Source organism: Gymnoscopelus braueri (assembly GCF_963280865.1).
Source record: "Gymnoscopelus braueri genome assembly, chromosome: 17".
NCBI lineage: Eukaryota > Metazoa > Chordata > Actinopteri > Myctophiformes > Myctophidae > Gymnoscopelus > Gymnoscopelus braueri.
Window position 1 is genome coordinate 7,584,388 of NC_137617.1, and position 24,627 is coordinate 7,609,014.

Genomic DNA, 24,627 nt, shown 5'->3' on the forward strand with positions numbered 1-24,627 from the left:
CATGGATGAACTTCAGCCTGGTCTTTGCACTTTCTCTCTTTTTGTTTCTTACATCTATGTAAACGTTCAAATTTCAAATATAAAGTGCTTACCCTATGGTCACGGATTTTATAATTATCTACGGTTTCTCAGAAGTACCATTATGCTCTGTATTGTTCAATAAAAAGCATTTTAATCTGACTGGTGGCCATTTTTTAAATCTGCTTTTAAATACGCGAACTTATCGGTTGGGAGGTGTATTGCACTCAGATACATTATAACTCTATTTTAAAAATGGCCACTAATTGGATTTAAATGCTTTTTATTGAACAATACGGAAAATACGGGTATTTTTAAGAACCCGTAAATAGTTATAACATCCGTGGCCATGGGATAAGTACTTTATATTTGACATTTGAACGTTTATGTAGATGTACGGACCAAAATGGCACAAAGTGCAAACATCAGGTTGAAGTTCATCCATGACTGTCATGATATGACAGTTATGTTTCAGGTCTATGAACCAGGAAGTGTTGAGACGTCATGTGACCTGTTGAAGCAACATGGCCGCCGTACAGTGGTAAGATACTCTTTTCTCATCATAGTACAAACTAAATGTGTTTTTTACATTATTATACATGTATTTATCTTGATTTACGTGTTCAATGACATCCCAGAGGATGTCGCAGTAATGCATGAGGCGTGTGCACGTGCTGATGTCTTTAGTGTTGACTTGTTTTTATTCTGTCATCTTTTACAGTCATTAGGAAGAGTCACAACATTAGTAACAGTGATGGAAGAAGTACTCAGATATTTTACTTAAGTAAAAGTAGCAATACCACAATATAAAAAATACTCTGTTTCAAGTAAAAGGCCTGTTAAAAGTATTGGCATCAAAATAGTACCAAAGTACCAAAAGTAAAAGTAATACAATGTTTGAAAATTGTGAGCTTGAGATCTGCTATTTTCAAATAGCCTAGGTATAAAATAGGGCTAAAGTCATTTATATCTGCAAAGCAACTAGTAACTAAAGTTTTCAAATAATTGTAGTGGAGTAAAAGTACAATATTTGCCTCTGAGATGTACAGTAGTGGAGTAGAAGTAAAAGTATTGAGAATTGGAAATACTCCAGTAAAAAGTAAGTACAGTACTTGAGTAAATGTACTTAGTTACTTTACACCACTGGTCATATCATATGTCATTTTAGCAGTACACAGGTTTTTTTTACTTAAGTAAAAGTAGCAATAAGACTGTAGAAATACTGCAGGTTACGAGTAAAAGTCATGTACTAAACATTTTAGTTGAGAAAGGGTATATTATATTGGCATCAAAAACTTGCTGTACCAAACATAAAAGTAATGAATTACACACACAATGGATCATTTCACAATCATATTATTGTATTGTAATTAGTAATGCCTTAATTTGTTCATCGCTTTAACGTTGCAGCTGGTAAAGGTGGGGCTGATTTCAATCATTTAATTTAGCTTAATATATACTATAATAATACACTATCATTTATCAGCTAATGTATGTTTCGTATTAATGATTAAATCTACAATGTAACTTGTAACTAAAGCTGTCAAATAACTGTAGTGAAGTTAAAAGAATTATAAACTTTTTTTTTAAATGATTATTAAAAAAAAAGTACCTCAAAAGTGAACTTGATGTACTTAGTTACTTTCCTTTCCACCACTGCATTCCACTGAAGAAAACCCCAGTGACCTAATAGACTTGGGTTGTGACATGTGACTCCCCTTCATGACCATTTAAATGCATTAGACTAACTTTAATGAGAAGGACTGCTCTAGTCCAGAGGGACATGTGAGAGACACAACTGGATTAATGCTGCACAGTTTGTGTAATCACGTCTACCTCAGAGTCTCCAAACCCAAAACACAATATACAAAAATAGGCCCAACAATATTCAGTTAACCCATTAAGACCTGAGGCCGATTCTACAAATGTCTTCTAAATCCTAACAGTTTTCTGAAACACTTACGTTGCTATAAATAATATCAGTAGTTCTCAAACTTTTACATGTCAAGGACCCCCAAAATTATATGTATTTGGCCGCGGACCCCCATCTCAAAATATTTAGTTCCAGGACCCCCAGAAGCAAAGATTTGAGTTACAAATACAAAAATAAAAAAAGATATACCTTTTTTTTTTCTTAAAAAAAAGCAGATATACAAGCTCATGATCTTGTATATCTGCTATTTTTGAATAGCCAAAGTATAAAATAATGGTTCTTTTCGTTATCCATATTCTGGCTGATTTACGAGCTTGTAGATCAGCAATGTTTTGGCAAAGAGATTTGGTGTAGATGGAAGAAAGTGGTCCAGTAGAGAGCCAACAAAAAAATAAAGAAGTTATCCTATATATTATTATCCTATAATCTATTTCTTTGCAACATTTTTGCATTGAAACATAATAACTTATATGTATGTTTCTTTTCAAAATAAATGCATGAACTAAGTGTAATGCTTTTGATTGATCAGATACTTCTGCTTTTTTAGCTAGGCTTTATGCCCTCACGTGATTTTTTTTTTGTTGCTTTGTCATGTTTTTGAGATTTGTTTCAAATTTGTTTCAAAGTGCATAATACAATTATTATAATTAAATAATTATACTTATTATTATTATCCAGTTCATCAACAGAGCATAGAATATGAACACATTAATACATGTCATCAACAAATACAAATAACTATAACGAAAAAACATCACATGGATGCACCTGGGATGTGTCATCAGTGTTGTAGCCTGGGGTCATAGGATGTTTCGGGTCTCGCAACATACACCCTCGCCCAGGTGACCCAGCCAGGGTTGATCAAGCCCCGACTTACGTCCCAGGTAGCTACCCACGGTCAGTCCTAAATAGGGAAAGACAGGGCCACTCAATACGCTTGTCCGAAACTACTCTGCCAGGAATGGGGGAGAGGAAGGCTCTGGTACGTGGAGGGGCTAGGCTCTGTGGATGGCCCCCTGGCCGGGCTCCTCCTCCGTCTCACCAGGTCTATAGTTACAGAGGAGAAAAAGGAAAAACGGCGGCAGTGTATATGACTATGACTCCTCATTTCAATGGGAAACTGTGGTGTTGTTGTGTGTGTGTGTTTCCTACATGTCAAGGCGTTCCCGTGAGCGTCGGTATGAAGCCGAGCTGCAGAGCTGTCGCCTGGAGGCCGTACCGGTGGAGTTTGGCGACTATCATCCTCTCAAAGCCATCACGGTGAGTAAAACGGCACATTAACCCATTCAAACCGGGAACTTATCTGTGTAACCACTTTATCCATATGTTACACTTTAGCTATTCAAAAATAGCAGATATACAAGCACTCGGTGCCGCGCTATGAGCTTGTAGATCTGCTATTTTTTTCAAATCTTCACCATTTGTGCAAATATTTTAATATATATATATATTTTTAAAGGGAACATTTGTAACTCAAATCTTTGCTTCTTGGGGGTCCCTGGAACAACATATTTTGAGATGGGGGTCCACGGCCAAATACATATCATTTTGGGGGTCCTTGACATGAAAAAGTTTGAGCACCACTGATATTAAAGCGACATACGTTTTTCAGAAAACTGTTAGGATTTAGAAGACATTTGTAGAATCCCCCAGAAGCAAAGATTTGAGTTAAAATGTTTGCTTTAAAAAAATATATATTCAAAGATTTGCAAAGATTTGCACGATTTTTCAAAAATAGCAGATCTACAAGCTCATAGCGCGGCACTCGGTGCCACGCTATTTGAGCTTGTATATCTGCTATTTTTGAATAGCCAAAGAAATCTAAAAATGATACAGATGCTCTCCCCGGTCCAAATGGGTTAACACCAAATCTCCACCATTTGAGAAAAGGGACACCTGTCCTTGCAGAATGGTTAAAGCACAAGTCAACTTTGTTAGAGGTTTTGGGTTGTGTAGTAGTTATACCTTGCCACGATGTAACTGCAAATATTGGGGAGATAACTTCAATACAGTTGCTCTGTTGATCTCACTTAAGTCACACTTTAGCACACAAATTAAAATGACCAGATTGGATTATTACACTATATATACAAATGTAATTCAAATAAAAATGGGTTCATTGTCTTTTGGAAATAAATATGTCAACTTCATGTTTAAATTAATATCTTGGAACAAGTTCCAGTATGTTACAATCTGCAGATTCACTTTCCCGCCGTATAATCTGAAGACTGCACCTCTTCATACTCCACCTTAGCCCGGAGCAGTTGACCTAGGCTTGACGACCATGCAGTCCATGCATGTTATTTAGACAGATGCCAGGTTCATTTGTTGACCTGGTATTCTATAGTTTCTATAGTTTCAATGAACAGATATATTTTTTAAAATATTATATTGCTTAGACTGATGCCAGGTTCTTGGTTTACCTATCCTAGATTACTGAGGCACTACACTGTCTCTCTGCATTTGATGTATGTGTTTGTTTACCTTGCTTACTGTAAGTCGCTCTGGTTAAGAGCGTCTGCTAAATGCCTAAATTGTAAATTGTATGTATGCTTCCGCAACTGAATCGCTGTGTTTGCTATTGCACTTGTTTAAGAAATAACAGTAGTACCTACTAAACACAACCTGTAAACACAAAGCTCATACGACGGAGCATTATTGTAATCGTGCTTATTAAGCAATAATACATTCTCTCTCCACCCAGGTGACAGACACCAAGTCTCGCCGCGGGACCCGCAAAGGAAGCACCTCGTCCTCTTCGTCATCCTCTTCCTCGGTGGTCCCGGACCCTCTCAGCTCCATGTTGGACGGTACAGACCCCCTGTCCATGTTCGCTGCTGCATCCGCTGTGGAGATCCCCGCCCTGTCACACAGCGCCTCCGCAGGGGTGAGAGGGCACAGACACATATACACACACGCACGCTTAGTGACAATTAAATGCTTATTCTACAACTCCCATACTGTCATAATATACAAATAAAGTAAAGCAATTATAATACAAGTAAAAGTGTTATTGTCCTAAAGTGCACATACATAATTCTCCAACAAAGAATAGCGTTACTATCGGGCAGAATGCATCGTGGCAAGTTGTAAGCTTGTAGATCTGCTATTTTTGAAAACATTTGCCTATAATAACACCTCCAAAATAGGTGTTGGAAGTGGGTAAATCACTCTGTGGGTTTTATAAATATTTAACAAAATGAAAAGTATTAACAAGACCTTGTTTGGCTCCATTGGAAATAAATATAAATCACCACACATCAATAGAAATGTATCCTATTTGTATTGCAGCATCTCAAAGTCCACAATGTAAAAACAATGTATTAAATTATAACAGTGTAACACATGTTAATTCCTTTAATTTCACATTTTGATTTTGGACAATAGGAATGATGTGGGTGGAGATGAGGCTTAATATGACTATTTATCTCTGCCCAAATGAACCAACGTGCTTGTGTGCAACTGTGCATGCATGCATGCAGGCACGCACGCACGCAAAGTCGCAAACACACACACACACACACACACACACACACACACACACACACACACACACACACACACACACACACACACACACACACACACACACGTGTGCGCGCATGCGCACACTCACATACTGTACACACACACACACCCACACACATACTGTACACACACACATACTGTACACACACACACACACACACACACACACACACACACACACACACACACACACACACACACACACACACACACACACACACACACACACACACACACACTTGCTTGTGGTTATCCATTGTATCCGGTGATGACTTTTTCCTCTGCAATTAGCGATGGGTTCTCCTGTTGGCTGTATAGTTCAAAACGTGATGTGATCTGCACTGCCTGACACACGCACACACACACGCACGCACACGCACACACGCACTCACACCAAGCAAATTGCTTGGTGGCCACAGAGCACTGTTAATCTCTGTGACACATAATCACCACAGAGTTAGAGGGTGCTCCCCATGACTACACAGTGCAGTGTTTGTGGGACTTGTATAAAAAAAATATTATACAACAGGTAATCTCTCAAGAACAGATTCTGCACTGCGTTGGAATCTGTCGTGAAGGCTCGTCATAACATGTACACACTGGGCTACAAGTGGGCGTGCCTTCAGATCAGGAAGCAGGCCGCGCTTTACCCAATCAAATGTAGTGGGCGGGATTCACATGTCCGTCGATCTTTCCCCCTCGAAACAAACCCAAACTAATTTAACAATAGCGTCCGCGGAGCAGACAAAACCACGGAAAGATATTCACATTTTAACGTACTCTTTCATCATAGAAACAAGTGGGCTTATAACCAAAACGATCCATGTTCTCTGGGAGAAGTGGTGTTAGTGTTCCGTGTAGAAATATTCTTAGTGGGAATGAAAACATAGTGGCACCCACCGGAAGTGAAAGCTGAAGGCAGACCTAAACCCCGGTTTCCTTGTGCACTGGCGTTACGTTTTCTTCCGCCCAGAGCCAACAGACATAGAACAAACAGCAGAGGGCGCTGTTTTTCATTTTCAGTTGGCGATGGGTTCCCAGATTGTACAACAGGTAGCTCCGACCACACAGAATGTACCCTGCATCACTCCAGGGCCAGGCTCAATGCACCCACACAGTCTAAACTCTAAACCAGTGTATATCAACCCTGGCAAACGTCCCAATTTTGGGCCGGGGCTACTGCTGAGGTGTGCCGCGCCGTTTGAAGAAGGTTTGAAAAAATATCATTTTGGGAAAGAAAAAAAAAACTTTTTTTTTAAACAAGAATAATAATCAGGCATGCAAACAGCCCCGAGGTGAAAAGGGTGACAAAATGCTGTTTTCTTTCGGGTCAGGTGTCACACTATTGCCCTATTTGGATTCAAAACGGCTAGTGGAAGCTGAAAAGCTACAAGTTTGCATGTCTGAATAATGCAAAAACAGAAATATTTGTTTGCATTTGCTTTTTTTCTCCCCCATATATTATATAGATATACCGTATATATATATATATATAATTATATATATATATATATACCGTATATCTAGGTGTGCCCTGGGATTTTTTGGCTATGCCAGGTGTGCCTTGGCACAAAAAAGGTTGATAGACACTGCTCTAAACTACCTTTTAGGCGTTTTTGATCCGTGTTTTTAACAAGCTACCCGACCCGTAATCTACTTGCTACTGGTCAGAGCAGTGTTGTTGGTTACTAGTCACAGGCTCTGTTGCCTGTAATGTCTGCCTCGGGACACCAGGGGGCAAATTGACAGATCAGGCATTAAGTAGCACCGAAATGAAGTACCGAAATCTCTTGTCGTGATTCGGTCCAGTACTGTAGGTACTGTCCCTGTCGGAACGGGTGCCATACTAGCCTGGCATATCACTGCGTAGATATTAGTCTGGAATCTCTGTGTGGAACCTGCATTTCAAGGGGCTGATTTAGAAAAAATGCCTCTGGTGATGAACACGCCCGACATTGGCATCCTGGGCCCTGATTGGTGCCCCACAACTTAGGGGCAGAGAAATCCAATCACAACCAAGCGGGGCCAGTCCAAATCTGCCGGCAGATTCGTCTGGTTTCCAGGCTAGTGCCATACTGGCTCTTGAGTTTCGGTACTGAACCCTAATGATGGCTGCCATCCATCCATCCATCCAGCCACCCACCCATGCATCCATCCATCCATGCATCTTCTAGTCTGATGTAAATGTGTGTGTTTTCAGGAGTTAGGGAGGAAGAAGAGGGAGAAGGAAGATGACTTGGTGGGAACAGACTTTGAATCCTGGTCGTCTAAAAGAGGAGAGATCCTGGCCAGGTTCACCACCACTGAGAAGCTCTCCATAGTGAGTACTGTATCTCACGAGAATAAAATGTATAGATGTTAGGCAGACATGTTTCAATATGTTGAAACTTAATGACACCATTTTCTTGTGTTCCAGAATCTCTGCATGGGCTCTGACAAAGGTAAACATGTGTTTCAACCAACTAGAACTCTCTAACCTCTGTATTAAGCTCTGGAGAAGTATTGATAATATGTACAGTATGTGAAATATTGTGTCAAAAAAAGTCTCCCTGATGAATCATCTTCATATTGATCAGCGACACGTTAATTGCTTAAAAGGCATAGTTCACCCAAAACATTTTTTTTTCCTATTGATTAGTCACCCCATGGAGACTTGAATTCATTGATATTTTTTTGTTTTAGTCGCATTCCTAAGCCAATAATTTGATGACCAGCAGACCGGTAGGCAATCATTTTGGGGGTGAACTATCCCTTTAACCAGTTTTTATTATTATTAATATGATTTTGTATTGGTGCTTCCTGTCTGTGCTGTAGGCAAGGCTCCCAGCCCTGGCAACTCAGCGGTATCAGAGAAGGTCCGGACTCGACTTGAGGAATTGGATGACCTGGAGGAGGTAACATTACATGCATTACATCTGTGGTTCTCAAACCTTTTAATTCCAAAGACCCCCAGTTTGGTATGCATTAGGCCACGGACCCCCATAAAGCAGAATATGAATAATATAAATAATTTGTAGTTGGCCCGGACGGTTGGCCTAACCGTCTGGGCACCTAGGCTGGGAATCCAGCCTGACATTGTGTTGCAGGTTCGACGACCTTTGCTGCGTGTCACCCCCTCATCTCTCTCCCCATTTCTTGTCAGTCTACTGTTCCTATCAATAAAGGCAGAAAAAGCCCCCAAAAATATCTTTAAAACATTTTAATACTAATTTGTATATGTGACATCATGCTCCGTGTTTATTTATTTTTTAAAAGAGAGAGAGAACATGTCTTCTTTTAGTAAAGGGCCCAAACTTTAGACATCCATCACTCTAACCGTCATTTGATGATTGCTTAGCTGTCTGCCAAGCTACATGCAGGCACACATGGAAACCCCTTGGATATTGTGCAAGCCTAGTGCATGTGTCAACAGTAATGTTTGTGTGTGCCTCCGCAGGGTTCCCAGAGAGAACTACTGAACCTCTCCCAGCAGGACTATGTGAACCGGATAGAAGAACTGAACCAGTCTCTGAAAGAGGCCTGGTCTTCAGACCAGAAGGTCAAAGCTCTAAAGATCGTTATCCAGGTAACAATAATACTCTGTACTCCAAAGGGGAAACTATACAGCCCACCCACAGCCACATCGCTGGCAATGTCATAATCTCAGATTTCATACTGTCTGTCTCTCCTACATTGTCTGTCTCTCAGCTTTCCTACTGTCTGTCTCTCCTGCACTGTATCCCTCTCAGCTTTCCTACTGTCTGTCTCTCCTACACTGTCTCCGTCTCAGCTTTCCTACTGTCGGTCTCTCCTACACTATCTCCCTCTCAGCTTTCTTACTATCTGTCTCATCTACACAGTCTCCCTCTGCACTTTCCTACTGTCTGTCTCATCTACACAGTCTCCCTATGCACCTTCCTACTGTCTGTCTCTCCTACTGTACACTGTCTCCGTCTCAGCTTTCCTACTGTCTGTCTCTCCATGTTGTCTCCCTCTCAGCTTTCCTACAGTCTGTTTCTCCTACACTATATCTGTAAAGAAGACAAAGTGAATTGCAGTTTCTACTGACTCTACCTTCCTGCCACCCATTATGATGTATATTTCAGTAGCAACAGCTTATAAACATTTTATAAACTGTTTATTTTCAGTGCTCCAAGCTTCTGTCAGACACCTCTGTGATCCAGTTCTACCCCAGCAAGTTTGTCCTAATCACAGACATCCTGGATACCTTTGGTGGGTAGAACACAGACACACATCAAATATACACACGGTGCATGGTCAAAATATAAATGACAAATTATGTCTCTTTTAGCGCTAGTGCCAAAGCAGCAGCATTGGAGTATAATTCAGTCAGAAAATCATGTTGACAGGGCTCAGCGCCTGTTCAACAGTCTGATGGTTGACCAGTGAAAACTGCTCCATAGTCCGGTGGAATGGCTTTTGATAGGTATTTCTGGCCTACAGATTGTAGCTGTGGTCAGAATCGGAATCAACTTTATTGTCACATCACAGGTTTACAGGTGTAAAAAAGTCTCTTAAATTAGTTTTTGTCAAAGTTTTATTGTTTCAGGGAGAGAAGAAGGGGGGGGGGGCAGGGAGAGCAAGGAGAAAAATAAATCAAACTGTTAAGGGAGACATCAAAGATATCTACGTAAATAGACATAGCATAATTCAGCTGGTCCAGTTTGTACATGAGGTTAGACATAAGGTGCATAAGGTGAGGCACAAAGGTGGTAGCACTTTGGTTGGTCCATAAAGCAGCAGCTACAGTATGTACATGAGATTTAGAAATTAAGGTGAGAAAGAGTGTCAGTGTTTTAAACTGTTTTTAAACCAACATTGACTGTGATCTCTGTCCTGGTTCTCAGGTCGGCTGGTGTATGACAGAATCTGGACCATGTGTTCCGATCCACATCCTCTGCCAGGTAAGAACTATACTCTTCCTCATGGAAGCAGTCAGTTCATGTGGTCTGTCTGTGGTTGCTGAGAGCTATACTGTACGTAGATTGTGCTGGTGGTGCAAAGTAAAATCCAGAGTGTTCATTTAACCATAACGGTCCATTTCTAAATCATGAGTAAGGTAAATGAACACTGAGGCCTCTAGTTTGAAGGCTGTATGTTGAGGACTCAATTTGTTTCAGGTCCATTTTTACACTGTCAGAGATAAATGAACAACCAGGATTTGATTTGTTTATCCTCTGTTGTCAGACACCTTCTCAGCCGAAGATGTGAACGACACGGCCAAAGAAACCTGTCTCAACTGGTTCTTCAAGATCGCTTCCATCAGAGAGCTCATCCCTCGACTGTATCCTTCCGATCATAGACAATCACATAGAGTTTAATTATACTACCGTAATAATATAGGAGTAATAAACACATTATTATTTAGTGAGGAGGAAACGTAATGGTGGATTCATTGTCCACCAATATAAACGATAAGTTAGAATCTTTGACTGGCATTTCACAGATACGTTGAAGCAGCCATCCTGAAATGTAACCGTTTCCTGAATAAGACGTAAGTTATTCTCAGTCTGTTCTTCCATAAAGTTGGTCCTCTGCATGGTTCAAAGCCTTTGACCCTCAGGTGGGATTTGGCGCCAGAAAAAACATAAACCTTTTTAGTTGATGACGGACTTCATACATTCCTCCCAGTTGGTGAAGCATCAAGTTAAGAGCAGGTTACTTTTTAACTGATTGTTTATTTATTTAAAATATGTATATTTAAAGCTTTTTTTTATACAAGGTCTGAAAATACATTGTGTTGTATGTATGAAGGTTAAATCTATACATAACACTACTGACCAATATGTGCATTTTCTGACTTGACTTTGTATGTTTTCGGCCAGCCCGACAGTTGAATTTATACTCCATCTCACGTCAGTGTCTCTTGCCACCAAGAACTCATTTACAAGCTAACAAGGTGTTGCATCGTGATACATTGTTAGCTTGTAGATCTGTTCTTCTTGGCAAGCGGCACACACTTGTTGGCAAGCGACTACGTAGTATATAACTTATCTGCTCCCTGATCTGTTGACACGTCTTGGCAAGTTGGCACCTCCCTCAGGTTTTAAAACCTGCTCACCCCCCTTCCCATACCCATGCTTCTCACTATGGCGAAGTATCCAATGCAGTACATGTTATCCTTTTAGCCTAAGTGCTTCACTGTATCTTTGTGCTGTTTACATTTTTGACTAATAAAGTATTCAATCAATCAAGTTGACAGGCTTTAGCTAAGTTTGTTTCTCTGTGGCTGCTATAGTGCTTTGGGCATGTGAGAACAGGAGGGGGGGGGGAATTCAGCAATAAAAGGCTGTTCACACCAGTGTTGTTGATTTTGACAGAATTTTGATTTAGTTTTAGTCATAGTCTTTTGAATAAAATTCCATTTAGTGTTAGTCATATTTTAGTCATCTGAAATGTTTTAGTTTTTGTCTAGTTTTAGTTGACTAAATATATAAGATTATAAGATTATAGTCGACTAAATATCATAAGATTATAGTCGACTAAATATCATAAGATTATAGTCGACTTAATCTACAGTTGATTTAGTCGACTATAATGTATTTTGGCGGTGCCTTGATGGCGTCGTAATGGCTGATTTTACTGAAAATAGACGATCCACAAGCTCACAACGTGTCGCGCTGCGACACGTTGTGAGCTTGTAGATCTGCTATTTTCAGGGCACCTGAGCGCAACCAAACATAAATGTCTTTTAGTTCTACTGGATCTCTTCTCCCAACCCGATCTCACACAACTTAGTATACGATAACTATAACTGTATCGTTTACCATTGTTTTTGTTATAGGTATACGGTGCAGACTGCCATCCACTTGAGTTAGAACAATTTGATATTTTTTACTTTAATTCAGCTTGTTTATCGGAAGAGGCAAAGTGTTGCCCAAAGGTGCTTGAAAAAAAAGATACTGTATTGATGATCAGGTTTTCTCCTCTCCTACAGGGGCATCCAGGAGACCCTTCCTCGACTGACGGCTATGATCCGGGGTATAGGAGACCCTCTGGTAGCAGTGTACGCCAGAGCCTATCTCTGTAGGGTGAGTCTCTACTGAGATGGACTGTTTTTGACATCGGTCCAGAAGTCTCTTATTTATCATAATTATTTAGGATAAATTTGTTACGTTTCACAGTTGATATGTATCGTAACGTTCTACATAAAGCTACAGTAGGAGTCTCTTTGTGTGGTGCACACAGCCTGAGAAGAACGGGTCACTTATAGACCATGTAAAACAACGAATTGAATAATCAAATACTCAAAACACAGAAAATGTTATATATTCATTGGCATGTTCCCTTTGTTCCACATTGTAAATAATTAATTATAAAAAAGTGTTGCATTTTTTTTTGACTCATTTGATACATTTCAAGATGTCTATTTGGGTTCAGATAACTTGCGATGAGCATTTTAAATAATCTAATTATTACCTTATTTTACCATCATTTTATGGACAAAATGAATTGGACATATATGGACATATTAATTGGTTATGACAATAAATGTTAGTTTCAGCAGTGTACTATAATAAAGCAAACAACGTATCTTTCTCACTTAAAGGGATAGTTCACCCCCAATATGACTTTTTTTCTATCGATTACACACCCCATGTAGACTTGAATTCATGGAGACTTTTTTGTTTTTGTCGCATTCCTAAGCCAATAATTTGATGACCGGCGGTGGCTCCTGTAGGAGACTCAAAGAGTCAACTTTGAGTCTCCTACCGGAGACATTAGCATCTTTCCGCCGGCCTAGGAATGCGACAAAAATCTAAAAAAAAAATCCATGAATTGAAGGCTTCATGGGGTATGTAATTGATAGAAAAATAATTAATCTTTTGGGTGAACTATCCCTTTAATTGTCGCTGTTTCTCTGTCTGTCTGTCTGTCTGTCTGTCTGTCTGTCTGTCTGTCTGTCTGTCTGTCTGTCTGTCTGTCTGTCTGTCTGTCTGTCTGTCTGTCTGTCTGTCTGTCTGTCTCTCTCACCAGGTGGGTATGGAGGTTGCCCCCCAGTTGAAGGACAGTCTGAACAGGAACTTCTTTGACCTCCTGGGCACGTTCAGGCAGATCCATGGAGACAGCGTTCAGAACCAGCTGGTCCTGCAGAGGGTGGAGATCCCTGTCTATCTGACCCTCTACTCCCCCGCCATCCACTGGATCCTACAGTGTGTCGCATACAGAGCACCTGATGTACGTAGCACACACACACACACACACACACACACACACACACACACACACACACACACACACACACACACACACACACACACACACACACACACACACACACACACACACACGCACACACAGGCAAGTAACAAAGTACATTTACTCAAGTACTGTACTTAAGTGCAATTTTGAGGTATTTTACTTTACTTGAGTATTTCAAATTTTCAGTACTTTTACTCCACTACAATTATTTGAAAACTTTAGTTACTAGTTACTTTGTAGATTTTGATTACCGGTATTATTACAAAACATACATTAACCACTTCAGCCCTATACACATTTCGGCCATTTGAAAATAGCCGATCTACAAGCTCACAATGTGTTGCGATGCGACGCATTGTGAGCTTGTAGATCTGCTATTTTCAAAAGATTGTTTAGACATTTTCTACATTTGCAGACATTCTGCATAATGAGTACTTCTACTTTTGGTACTTCAAGTACATTTTGATACAAATTATATTGTACTTTTACTCAAGTAAATTTTGAATTCCAGACTTTTACTTGTAACAGAGTACTTTGCAGTATTGATGCTTTTACTTAAGTAAAAAAATGTAGTACTTTTTCCACCACTCTGCGCGCGAGCACACACACACACACACACACACACACACACACACACACACACACACACACACACACACACACACACACATAGATAGATGGGTTGATCATGTGTTTATGTCGTTTATCTTCCAGCCTCTTCTGACAGAGATGATGGAGAGATGTAAGAAACTGGGAAACAAGTGAGTGGTTCACCGTACTGACTCTTACCAGTCTGCTAACAATACTGGTACCACTACGAGTAATAGGCAATAGTTTGTGGTTGTTTCCATTGAATTGAATTCCAGTGATTGTTAGTTGTTGGCAACATCATGGAAGTTGCAGCTAAATTGGGAGAAATAGAAAAAAAGAGAATTGAAAAATAAGTATCAGTTGATACAACCAAGGAGGTGTTAATGGATAAATGCAAAAACAGCACAGTTGTTTTAGTTCATAGACAAGGCAAGTGTACGTTCAACAACAAGGCAAAATTTGCTTTACACAAAACATCAAGCAAAACATTATAACATGTCACAATTTTTTTTTTAAGTACAAAATTATGAATACTTTTCAAATAAACAACTTTTTGTGGTTTTAAATCACTATTTCCTGAAATAATGAGAAGTTTCCCCTTGATAACCTCAATAACACACCAGCTCTCACTAATATAAAGGTATAAATAAGAACAAATACATTATACACATACGACCTACTATACGGAAGTGCTTCCACCTTTCTGCCTAACCATATATGTCTATTATTCAGTCATTTCTTTTCCAGTCAACACAGCGGTAAGAGGGTTTAATAAATGTGTGTCCATTATTCTGTGTCCTTCCCACAGTGCCTTGCTGCTGAACTCCGTCATGTGGGCCTTCAGGGCGGAGTTTGTGGCGGCCAGAGCCACTGACTTCATCACCATGATCAAAGACTGTGACGAGGCTGGCTTCCCAAAGGTACGAGGACGCCACTTATTAGCTGCTTCTCACACATACAGTATATTTTGTGTGTGTACTCTAAGCTGGGTTTAATAATACTGTGCGAGTACAAGGACCTATAACAAACAATTATGATAATCTGGGTGACTTTTATTAAGTAGCAAGCACTCGTTCCTGTTGCTAGTTCTTCCATATCTCATCACTAGGGTTTACACACAGGTTTACAGGTGTAAAACAGTGGGTGCAATTCGTTTTTGTGCAAGCCCCATCATTTTTGTTATTTCCATAAAAGAAAAGGGAAGAAGAAGAGCAAGGAGAAGAGAGAAAGAAAAAACTACAAATAGAGTACAGAAGTCCTGACGTCACTCGTTCATCCCCCGTAAATTACGTCAGACTTCGGTGCTCTATAAAAACAACAATTTATCTACAAATTTCCTCTCCTCCCCTCCCCTCTCCTCTCCTCTCCAGCACCTGTTGTTTGGTTCTCTGGGTCGTAGCCTGGCCTGTGCTGATCCTCCAGAGGCAGAGAGACTGCCTATCCTCAATGAAGCCTGGAAGGTTGTTACTAAAGTCCGCAGTCCACAGGTAACATCAACTATCCTCACATGAGCTGTACAGTATATGAGGGACATATCAGATGATGACCTTAATTTTAAGTCATTTGTTTAACGTTTCTGTCTTGTTTCAGGACTACATTAACTGTGCTGAGATCTGGGTGGAGTTTACCTGTCGACACTTTACTGTGAGCAAAATGGAACCTATTTCTGGATTCTTGACACTTTATATAATTTTATCATCTCGTTTTATCATGAAAACCATGTCTCCTTATCGATTTAAAACTTTTGTAATCCTGTACTTACCACACACACTGACACACACACACACACACACACACACTCTCTCGCTCTCTTTCTCTTCCTCTCTCGCCGGTTCATCTGGTTCTCTGGTTTATTTTCTCTCTCTGTCAGAAACGTGAGGTCAACACTGTTCTGGCTGACGTCATCAAACACATGACCCCAGACCGTGCGTTCGAGGATGCTTACCCTCAGGTATGACAAACGCACTCAGTGGTGTCACTAGCTGAAAAGAGCTGATCTACAATCTATTAATTGACCATTAAAATTAAATTATAATTGAAAATGTTCATGTTGGTACTCTCTATGTTCAGGACAGCTGTGGTGTTATTTACAAACTGAAACGGTCTCTAGTACTGCAGTACATGTGTTTGTCTGTGTCTCACAGTTGCAGTCAGTCATCAGGAAGATTCTCACCTACTTCTATGACTTCTCGGTGCTGTTCTCCATGGTAAGACCTCTTCCATTCACACTGAATACCAGACGTCAGGGCTGCACCACTCTGGCTTAATCATGGCTTTATGAATTGAAATCATGGTTATTATTCTTACACTTATAAATCAGTGGTGTTCAACCCTTTTCATATCAAGGTCCATTATTTATTCGGCATTTGAGCCACGGACCACCATTTGATGAGATTTAGACACTCCCACAATTCCATGCTGTATTGATGTTGGTACCAATAGAAGAGATAACAGGCAATTCTAACAATTCTTCTACATTCTATAATTGTGTGGACTACTTATAAATTAAGTAATGCAGATGATTAACAATAATTTAACTCTTGAGAGCGTAAAATGAAACCAAATGGACCCATAATGGTTTCATTTTACGCTCACAAGAGTTAAAGATCTAAGGGTCCATTTGGTTACCAACTCTCCATCATTTAGCTGGGGACCACCTGTAACCGCTTCAAGGACCACTGGTGGTCCCCGGACCACTGGTTGAGAACCAATGTTATAAATGATAAAACTCTAGTCCACAATCCTGGTGTGTTATCAGTCCACCTACATACACAGCAAGGGAATGTTAGCTCTGTGTATTATACCAAAATAGCTAGTTAGTGGGAGCGCTTGTTTTAAAGCCGCACTAATGAAGCCAATTCATAACCTTTCGTGACTTAAATTGCATATGCAAATCGAGATTTCTATTAAATTGGATTAGGTGTGTTGACACGAAGGTCAATGTCCTTGCTTGCACCAGTGTTACAAGACAAATCGAATCAACTAAACTACTTCCTGTCTTCCCCAGGAGCGTTTCCTGCCGTTTCTGGACATGTTTCAGAAGGACAGTGTCAGGGTGGAGGTGTGTCGGGCCATCATGGACGTCTTCATCAAGTATGTTCCCTTAATTTTTTTTAACCAATTAAACTCTATACACTGGTATCGCCCAGGACCCTATACTAGGTCTGCTCCTTTTTTCCCTCTACTACACCAAATGTCTTTTCTGAAAATAGCCTATCTGCAAGTTTTCTGAGCTTGTAGATCGGCTATTTTTGCTGAATGTTCACCCCAGTATAAGGACACTACGGTTTAAGTGGTTAATATAAAATAAGTGACAATAATTAACAAGTGTAACGCACATCCTCCGACTTCGGTGCTGAGCTAAACCGCAAGAGCAGCTAAATTTGAATCTCCTGCCGTTGACTTCGCCGGTCATCAAATGATTGGCTCAGGAATGTCACAAAAACGAATACATCTCCATGATTTCGAGGCTTTATGGGGTGTGTAATTGATTGAAAACTACTGGGTGAACTACTCCTTTAACACATTGCATGCCAGTCGCGTAGATCTACGCGAACCTATTTAAAGCCGCAGCGTGCCAGTCGCGTAGATCTACGCGAACCGCCGATTCCCATGTTAAGTGCCCCAGGTGCACTTTCCGATTTTTTTTGATCCATTTCCGTTTCCGGTTTCCGGTCGGAAACGGAATTATTCGGGTTCCGTTTTTTTCGATCGTATCCGCTTCCTGTCTGGGATCCTGTTTAAAACTCGATTTTCTCTGGTTGTTGTTTTTCTCCTCGCTGATCACTGTTTACCGTTGATCGACTGTAGCTTCAAGATGGCGGCACGGATTTGGAAACTGTTTTCGCTGCCCGTTTCTCACGGATCCGCTGTGTGTTTAGAACCAAATGAACGCGCACTTTTAACTTATTTAGCGAGGTCTGTGGCGACATGAAAAAAACTAAAAAACAACAATAAAACGCTGGCACTGGTGAGTACATTATGAGATTAAACTCTGGCATGGAATGTGTTAAGAAGGAAGGGCTCGCAACACATTTTTTAAACACTCCAAACATTTTTCAAATAAGTAGTAACATTTTTTTGTCTGCTGCTTGTCTGAATAAAGCTTGGAGCGTTTCAAAAGTGGGTTGTGTGAGCCCTGCCTTCTTTTATTAATTAAGTTCCATTAAATTTTAATTGAATACAACAAGGACCGTCATCTGTCATTGTTGCTGTGACATGTCCAAACTGACTGATCCTGTCTGTGGTCTCTCATCCATCATTGTTGCTGTGACATGTGTCCGACCTGACTGATATACGTCTGTGTCCCCGCAGACACCAGCTGGAAGCCACCAGAGACCCAGTCATCCTCAACGCTCTGCTGCACGTCTGCAAGACCATGCACGACTCTGTTAAGTAAGCTCTCTGTCTGTGTGTGTGTGTGTGTGTGTGTGTGTGTGTGTGTGTGTGTGTGTGTGTGTGTGTGTGTGTGTGTGTGTGTGTTGAATGTATAATCTAGATCAGTGGTTCTCAAACTTTTTCATGTCAAGGACCCCCAAATTGACACTTATTAGCCCGTGGACCCCTATTTGAAAAGAAATGCCAGGGACCCCCATAAGAGAAGATTATTACGGCTCTAGTAGTGATTCTCAACCGTTTTAATTTCGAGGACCCCCAGTTTGACATGCATTAGGCTACGGACCCCACCCCAAACTATATTGTTAAATCAACGTTAATTTAACTCTGAGAGTGTACAAATGGAACCAAATGGACCCGTTCCATTTGTACACTCTCTGAGTTACAGACCCACAAGGGTCCATTTAGTTCCTAACTATACATCATTTAGCTGGGAGCCCTGGGGGTCCCCGGACCCCACTTTGAGAGCCAATGATCTAGATCACTGGTTCTCAAAGAGGTCCATGAGGGGGTTCCAGGGGGTCCTCAGCAAAACATATTTATAGTTGGGGACAAAATGGACCCTTGGTATGTAAAGAGAGTGCACAAATGGGGCCCGTTTGGTTCCATTTGTACACTCTCAGAGTTATGGGGTTCCCTGGCCTAATAAATGCCAAACTGGGGGTCCAAACTGGCATTAAAAAGTTTGAGAACCACTGATCTAGATGAGTTTACATAGAAGCAGTCATTTAATGAAGTGAACCTCTTTAAACTCTTGTGTTGCCAGTGCTCTGACCTTGGAGGACGAGAAGAGGTCACTGGCTACTCTCATTAACGGCTTCATCCGCATGGTGAGTCACTGTGAGCTGTTCATTCCTGTGTGTTAACAGCAGACGGAGGATGCATGTTGGTTCACTTTACTTCACTACTCGTCTAATCGCAATTATTTGAGATAATCGCAATTCTTTTTTGTATAATCGTCATAGTCGTTTCCATGTTGAAAAAATCACACATTTTCAAATATTTAAAAAAGCAGAAATAGCTGATCTACAAGCTTACAACGTGCCACGAAGTGACGCGTTGTAAGCTTGTAGATCTGCTATTTATGCTTTTTCTAATTTTTCTGCTTTGTTTTTTATTTGTCATATGTGCCCTGTGCAATTTTTTATTACTAAGCCTAAAAGGCAAGCAGAATTATGTTCAATGCCAAACACACAATTAAATCGTTAATCGCAATTATTTGAGTGACAATTAATCGTCAACTTAAGTTTGTGTGTGTGTGTGTGTGTGTGTGTGTGTGTGTGTGTGTGTGTGTGTGTGTGTGTGTGTGTGTGTGTGTGTGTGTGTGTGTGTGTGTGTGTGTGTGTGTGTGTGTGTGTGTGTGTGTGTGTGTGTGTGTGTGTGTGTGTGTGTGTCTACTAGGTATCGTTTGGTCGTGATTTTGAGCAACAGTTGAGTTTCTACGTTGAGGCCAGAGCATCGTTCTGCAACTTGGAACCTGTTCTGATCCAGCTTATTCATGTGAGTACCGCTGCGGTGTGCGTGCGTGTGCACATGTATGTGCCCTTGTAGATTATTAGATCATTATGGGGGGTGGAACGTATCACAACTCATGCACACCATTACCGTCCTCAAGCATGTGCCTGCCTGCCCAGGTAACATAGTTATTCTATTTAGGTGTAGCATAGGTGTGGTGTTGAGTGAAGCTACCATGGTCAACGCATAACACTAAGAAATGTTCTATTTACCTGCAGAGCGGTGTTGATTTCGTCGACTAAAAACTATGACGAAAAATGTTCGTCGACTACCTTTTTTCACGGACGAAAACTAAATTAAAACAAAATAAAAACTAAGCTACGATGACTAAAACTAAGACTAAATATATTGACAATTTCGTCAACAAATTAAAACTAGACTAAAATGTTAGGGAGGTACTAGTGGAGAAGAGATCCAGTAGAACTACTGGGTTTCGTTGTTCGTTCACGCTACAACACAGGCTGGTACAAACTGTGAAGCACTGGTGCCACACCCAAGCCTATTTATTTTTTCTGCATGCCGTTTGTGGAAAGCAGCAAAATAGACAAGTGATAAATGGTCATATTGAAATCATATAAGCATTATTTTACATAACCTTTCATGTCCTTTTCACTATTGTTTCAATCAACCGAATATGTCATAGGCAAGAAAGTAACATTTTCTACACGTTTAGTAAGCTTACTTGTTATGTCAGGTATAGTGTTGGTCTGGCATATGTGTGCATAATGTAGGTGACAGCCGATCGTGTTCACGCCACCAAAATGAAACATACTGTATAGCTTGCGTCCGATGTGCATGAGGTCTTTTTAACCCATTAGCAGATATGCAAGCTCATAGCGTGGCACAGAGTGCCGCGCTATGAGCTTGTAGATCTGCTATTTTAGGAAAGATTGTGAAAATGTGTTCACATCTTTGAATATATATTTTTTCAAAGAGACATTTTTTAACTCATATCTTTGCTTCTCGGGTCCCTGGAACAACATATTCTGAGGGGAATACTTTTGGGGGTCCTTCACATGAAAAGGTTTTGAACACGCCACGGTACCAACATACGTTTTTTCAGAAAACTGTTACGATTTAGAAGATTTAACCATTGTAAGTCTGTGAGAACTGTAGGGTTCACATCAGACATTGGTCAGATCGCAGAGATCTTGTAAGGCACTAGTGAGACGTTTGTCTAACTGATGCACGTTAACTTTGATACGCTCCACCCTCATACTTCATTGTGTTGTGCCCACACCACTTATGTATCTTTGTGTGTGTGTGTGTGTGTGTGTGTGTGTGTGTGTGTGTGTGTCTGTCTGTCAGTCGGTGAACCAGCTGGCGATGGAGACCAGAAGGGTGATGAAAGGAAGTCACTCGCGTAAAACAGCTGCCTTTGTCAGGGTGAGACGTGCACAGCAGCCCCTTACACACACACACACACACACACACACACACACACACACACACACACACACACACACACACACACACACACACACACACACGCACATGCACACACTGCTCTGACAGCTGTTATCATTCTAATGTAACACTGTTATCCGAATGCAGATAATGAATTTTAATGAAGATAATTGGAATGCTAACTGTCATGATGTTATCAGTGATACTAGGGCTGTCGATGCTATCATCCTAATGTGCTGCTAAATGCCGTCCCCGTGCCAAGCTATCACACTAATGTGTGATGTTATCAAACTTGAAGACTGATCGGTGACACCAACTTCAGTTAGTTTAATTAGACATTAATTGATTGGTTTGATAAGTAAGCTACAAGTAATTGTTGACTTTGACTTTGACTCAGATAACTTGTGATATTAAATAATACATTTAATAAATAATTGTGTACTTTATTACCAACACCAAATTGTGCAATCAGTTGTTTTGTGCATATGCTTTGTTGTAAAAAACAAATCAACGAAATAAGCGACAGATTAATTGATTAGAAAATAAACATCTTTCCACACTTTCCACACTCTCTCTTTCTCTGTCGTTCTTTCTTTCTGTCTTTCTGTCTGTCTGTCTGTCTGTCTGTCTGTCTGTCTGTCTGTCTGTCTGTCTGTCTGTCTGTCTGTCTGTCTGTCTGTCTGTCTGTCTGTCTGTCTGTCTCTCTGTCTGTCTTTCTGTCTGTCTTTCTGTCTCTCTCTCTCTCTCTCTCTCTCTCTCTCTCTCTCTCTCTCTCTCTCTCTCTCTCTCTAGGCGTGTGCAGCCTACAGTTTCATCACCATTCCGTCTCTGAGCAGCATCTTCTCTCGCCTCAGCCTCTACCTGCAGTCTGGCCAGGTGGCTCTGTCCAATCAGTGTCTGTCTCAAGGTGAGCCCACTTGTCTCTCTGTCCAATCAGTGTCTGTGTCTCAGGGTGAAACCTCATGTGTTTTACCTCATAGTAAATACCGGTACATTGTAATAGGTGAACTACAGTACATTGCATAACGTTTTACACCAGGAGTCCACTAGACCAGTGGTTCTCAAAGTCTCAAGTCAATACCCCCAAATTGATGTGTATTTGCCCGCTGACCCCCATCTGAAAAGGTTTTGTGCAAAAAAAAGATGATTCAACATTTGATGATTCAACATTTTCAATATTTTTCAGAAATGTTCAAAAATAGCAGATGTACAAGCTCGCAGCACGACACGAAGTGATGTGCTGTGAGCTTGTAGATCTGCTATTTTTGAATACCCAACATATACATGTGTTCAAAGTGGTCAAAATGATTGATCTATATTAACAAATTTAGCTGGAGACCCCCTGAGAGGGGGGGGTGGGGGGGAACCACAGCACTAGACGTTTTTCTTTTGTTTCCGAGAAGAAAAATGCTGACGGGTGTGCTGGGAATGCCTAAAAAAAAAACGCTGAGCTCGTATTGTGAGCAGCACTATGCCACCACAGGGAAGTATGTGAAATATAAAACCCATACAAATAAAAACCTAACAAGGAGATTCAGTGTCAGGCCAGTGTGCTCTCGTATAGTATTCTTTCGGTCTTTGTTGTGGTCTTTTCTGTCAGCTGTCCTTTCTGTCAACTCCAGATACTGTACAACATTAGATTTTGCTCCATTTCTGCGGTTGACTTCAACGGCAGAAGTGCATGCAAACAATGTGTTCAACTCTTCACCCCCTCTGCTGCAATTGGTCAGTTTGTGTAAAGTGATTTTGATGAGCACAGTCTCAGAGCACAACATGCCTTTTGGGAATGTTTAGCTGATTTTACATTGAAGGTGGCAGCCGCACTGACTTTTTCATGTCAAGGACCCGCAAATTGACACTTATTAGCCCCCGGACCCCCATTTGAAAATGTTTACGGCTCTAGCAGTGATTCTCAACCATTTTAATTTCAAGGACCCCCAGTTTGACATGCATTAGGCTACGGACCCCCATTTAATGGCATTTCTATCTCTGGGACCCCAATTTATATTGTAAAATCAATGTTAATTTAACTCAGAGAGTGTACAAATGATTATGTATGTACATAATAACTCTCTGAGTTACAGACCCAAGGGTTCATTTGGTTCCTAACTATCTATCATTTAGCCGGGGACCCCCTGGAACCCCCTCAAGGACCCCTGGCGGTCCCCGGACCCACTTTGAGAACCAATGCTCTAAGAAAAGACAGTGTCTCTGGCAGGAGCTCTACAACCGTTAAAAACAATTTTTAAGAGGTTTTGGAACTTAGACAGGGCCTTAGGAAGGTGGATTATTATTATATATATATTGGATTATTTTAGAAGCTTCTGCACACTTTCTCCACTGCAGATTCAGCTTTTGATTGCATAGACCTGCATGTTCTGAAGAAGGTCTGTGAAGAAAGACAAACATTAAACCAGTGTTTCTCAGAGTGGGGTCCAGGCACCATCAGGGTTCCTCGAGGGGGTGCCAAATGGACCCTTGCAGGGACTGTAACTCTGAGAGTGTACACATGGAACCAAATGGACCCGTGAGGGTCCATTTGGTTCCATGTGTACACTCTCAGAGTTATGGGGATCCTTGAAATTAAAACGTTTGAGAACCGCTGCATTGAAACAATTGATCGATACTGAAGAAAGTGTGCGGAAGCCTCCTTCTTTTTGTTCACATAAACAAGACATCACTCAACGTGAAAGCTGTTTCCTTACCTTGTCTCCTAAGCCCCCACCCCTTTGTGCCCTCCATCCTTCTCTCTCTTCATCCTTCCATTTTGTAACTGCCTCTTTTACTTATCTTCATCTTTCCCACGTCTTACAAACTGTCTGTCGGGAACCATGCATTAACTCATTCACTGCCAGACTTATTTCTGGCTGCGTTTGCCCACTGCCAGTGGATTTTCTTACCTTTTTCAAGTGGTCACAGAATATGTATCTCCAGTATGATCGATCCCCTGATGGTTGCTAATCACGGAGGGTTTCACTGTGCTTCCGCGAAAGAAAAGTGTCATCGCAACCTCCCGTTCGCTTGTTATACTTCGTTGA

General features: G+C 40.8%; 1 protein-coding gene across 2 annotated transcripts in view; it reads left to right on the top strand.

Annotated features, from left to right (window-relative positions):
- Positions 1-526: 526 nt before the first annotated feature.
- vps35l (VPS35 endosomal protein sorting factor like) overlaps positions 527-24,627 on the top strand; it is a 29,295-nt gene continuing 5,194 nt past the window's right edge. For both annotated transcript variants that reach the window (XM_080454302.1, XM_080454303.1), the window contains exons 1-25: positions 527-559; positions 3,112-3,211; positions 4,656-4,838; positions 7,680-7,799; positions 7,896-7,920; positions 8,294-8,373; positions 8,916-9,044; positions 9,607-9,691; positions 10,327-10,383; positions 10,667-10,763; positions 10,926-10,973; positions 12,417-12,510; positions 13,457-13,657; positions 14,396-14,442; positions 15,081-15,192; positions 15,643-15,759; positions 15,863-15,916; positions 16,143-16,223; positions 16,417-16,479; positions 17,280-17,365; positions 18,587-18,667; positions 19,434-19,497; positions 20,069-20,167; positions 21,491-21,568; positions 22,382-22,496. In XM_080454302.1, the coding sequence (XP_080310428.1) occupies positions 543-559; positions 3,112-3,211; positions 4,656-4,838; positions 7,680-7,799; positions 7,896-7,920; positions 8,294-8,373; positions 8,916-9,044; positions 9,607-9,691; positions 10,327-10,383; positions 10,667-10,763; positions 10,926-10,973; positions 12,417-12,510; positions 13,457-13,657; positions 14,396-14,442; positions 15,081-15,192; positions 15,643-15,759; positions 15,863-15,916; positions 16,143-16,223; positions 16,417-16,479; positions 17,280-17,365; positions 18,587-18,667; positions 19,434-19,497; positions 20,069-20,167; positions 21,491-21,568; positions 22,382-22,496 (2,233 nt within the window). In that variant the 5' untranslated portion in view covers positions 527-542. The remainder of the gene's footprint in view (positions 560-3,111; positions 3,212-4,655; positions 4,839-7,679; positions 7,800-7,895; positions 7,921-8,293; positions 8,374-8,915; positions 9,045-9,606; positions 9,692-10,326; positions 10,384-10,666; positions 10,764-10,925; positions 10,974-12,416; positions 12,511-13,456; positions 13,658-14,395; positions 14,443-15,080; positions 15,193-15,642; positions 15,760-15,862; positions 15,917-16,142; positions 16,224-16,416; positions 16,480-17,279; positions 17,366-18,586; positions 18,668-19,433; positions 19,498-20,068; positions 20,168-21,490; positions 21,569-22,381; positions 22,497-24,627) is intronic.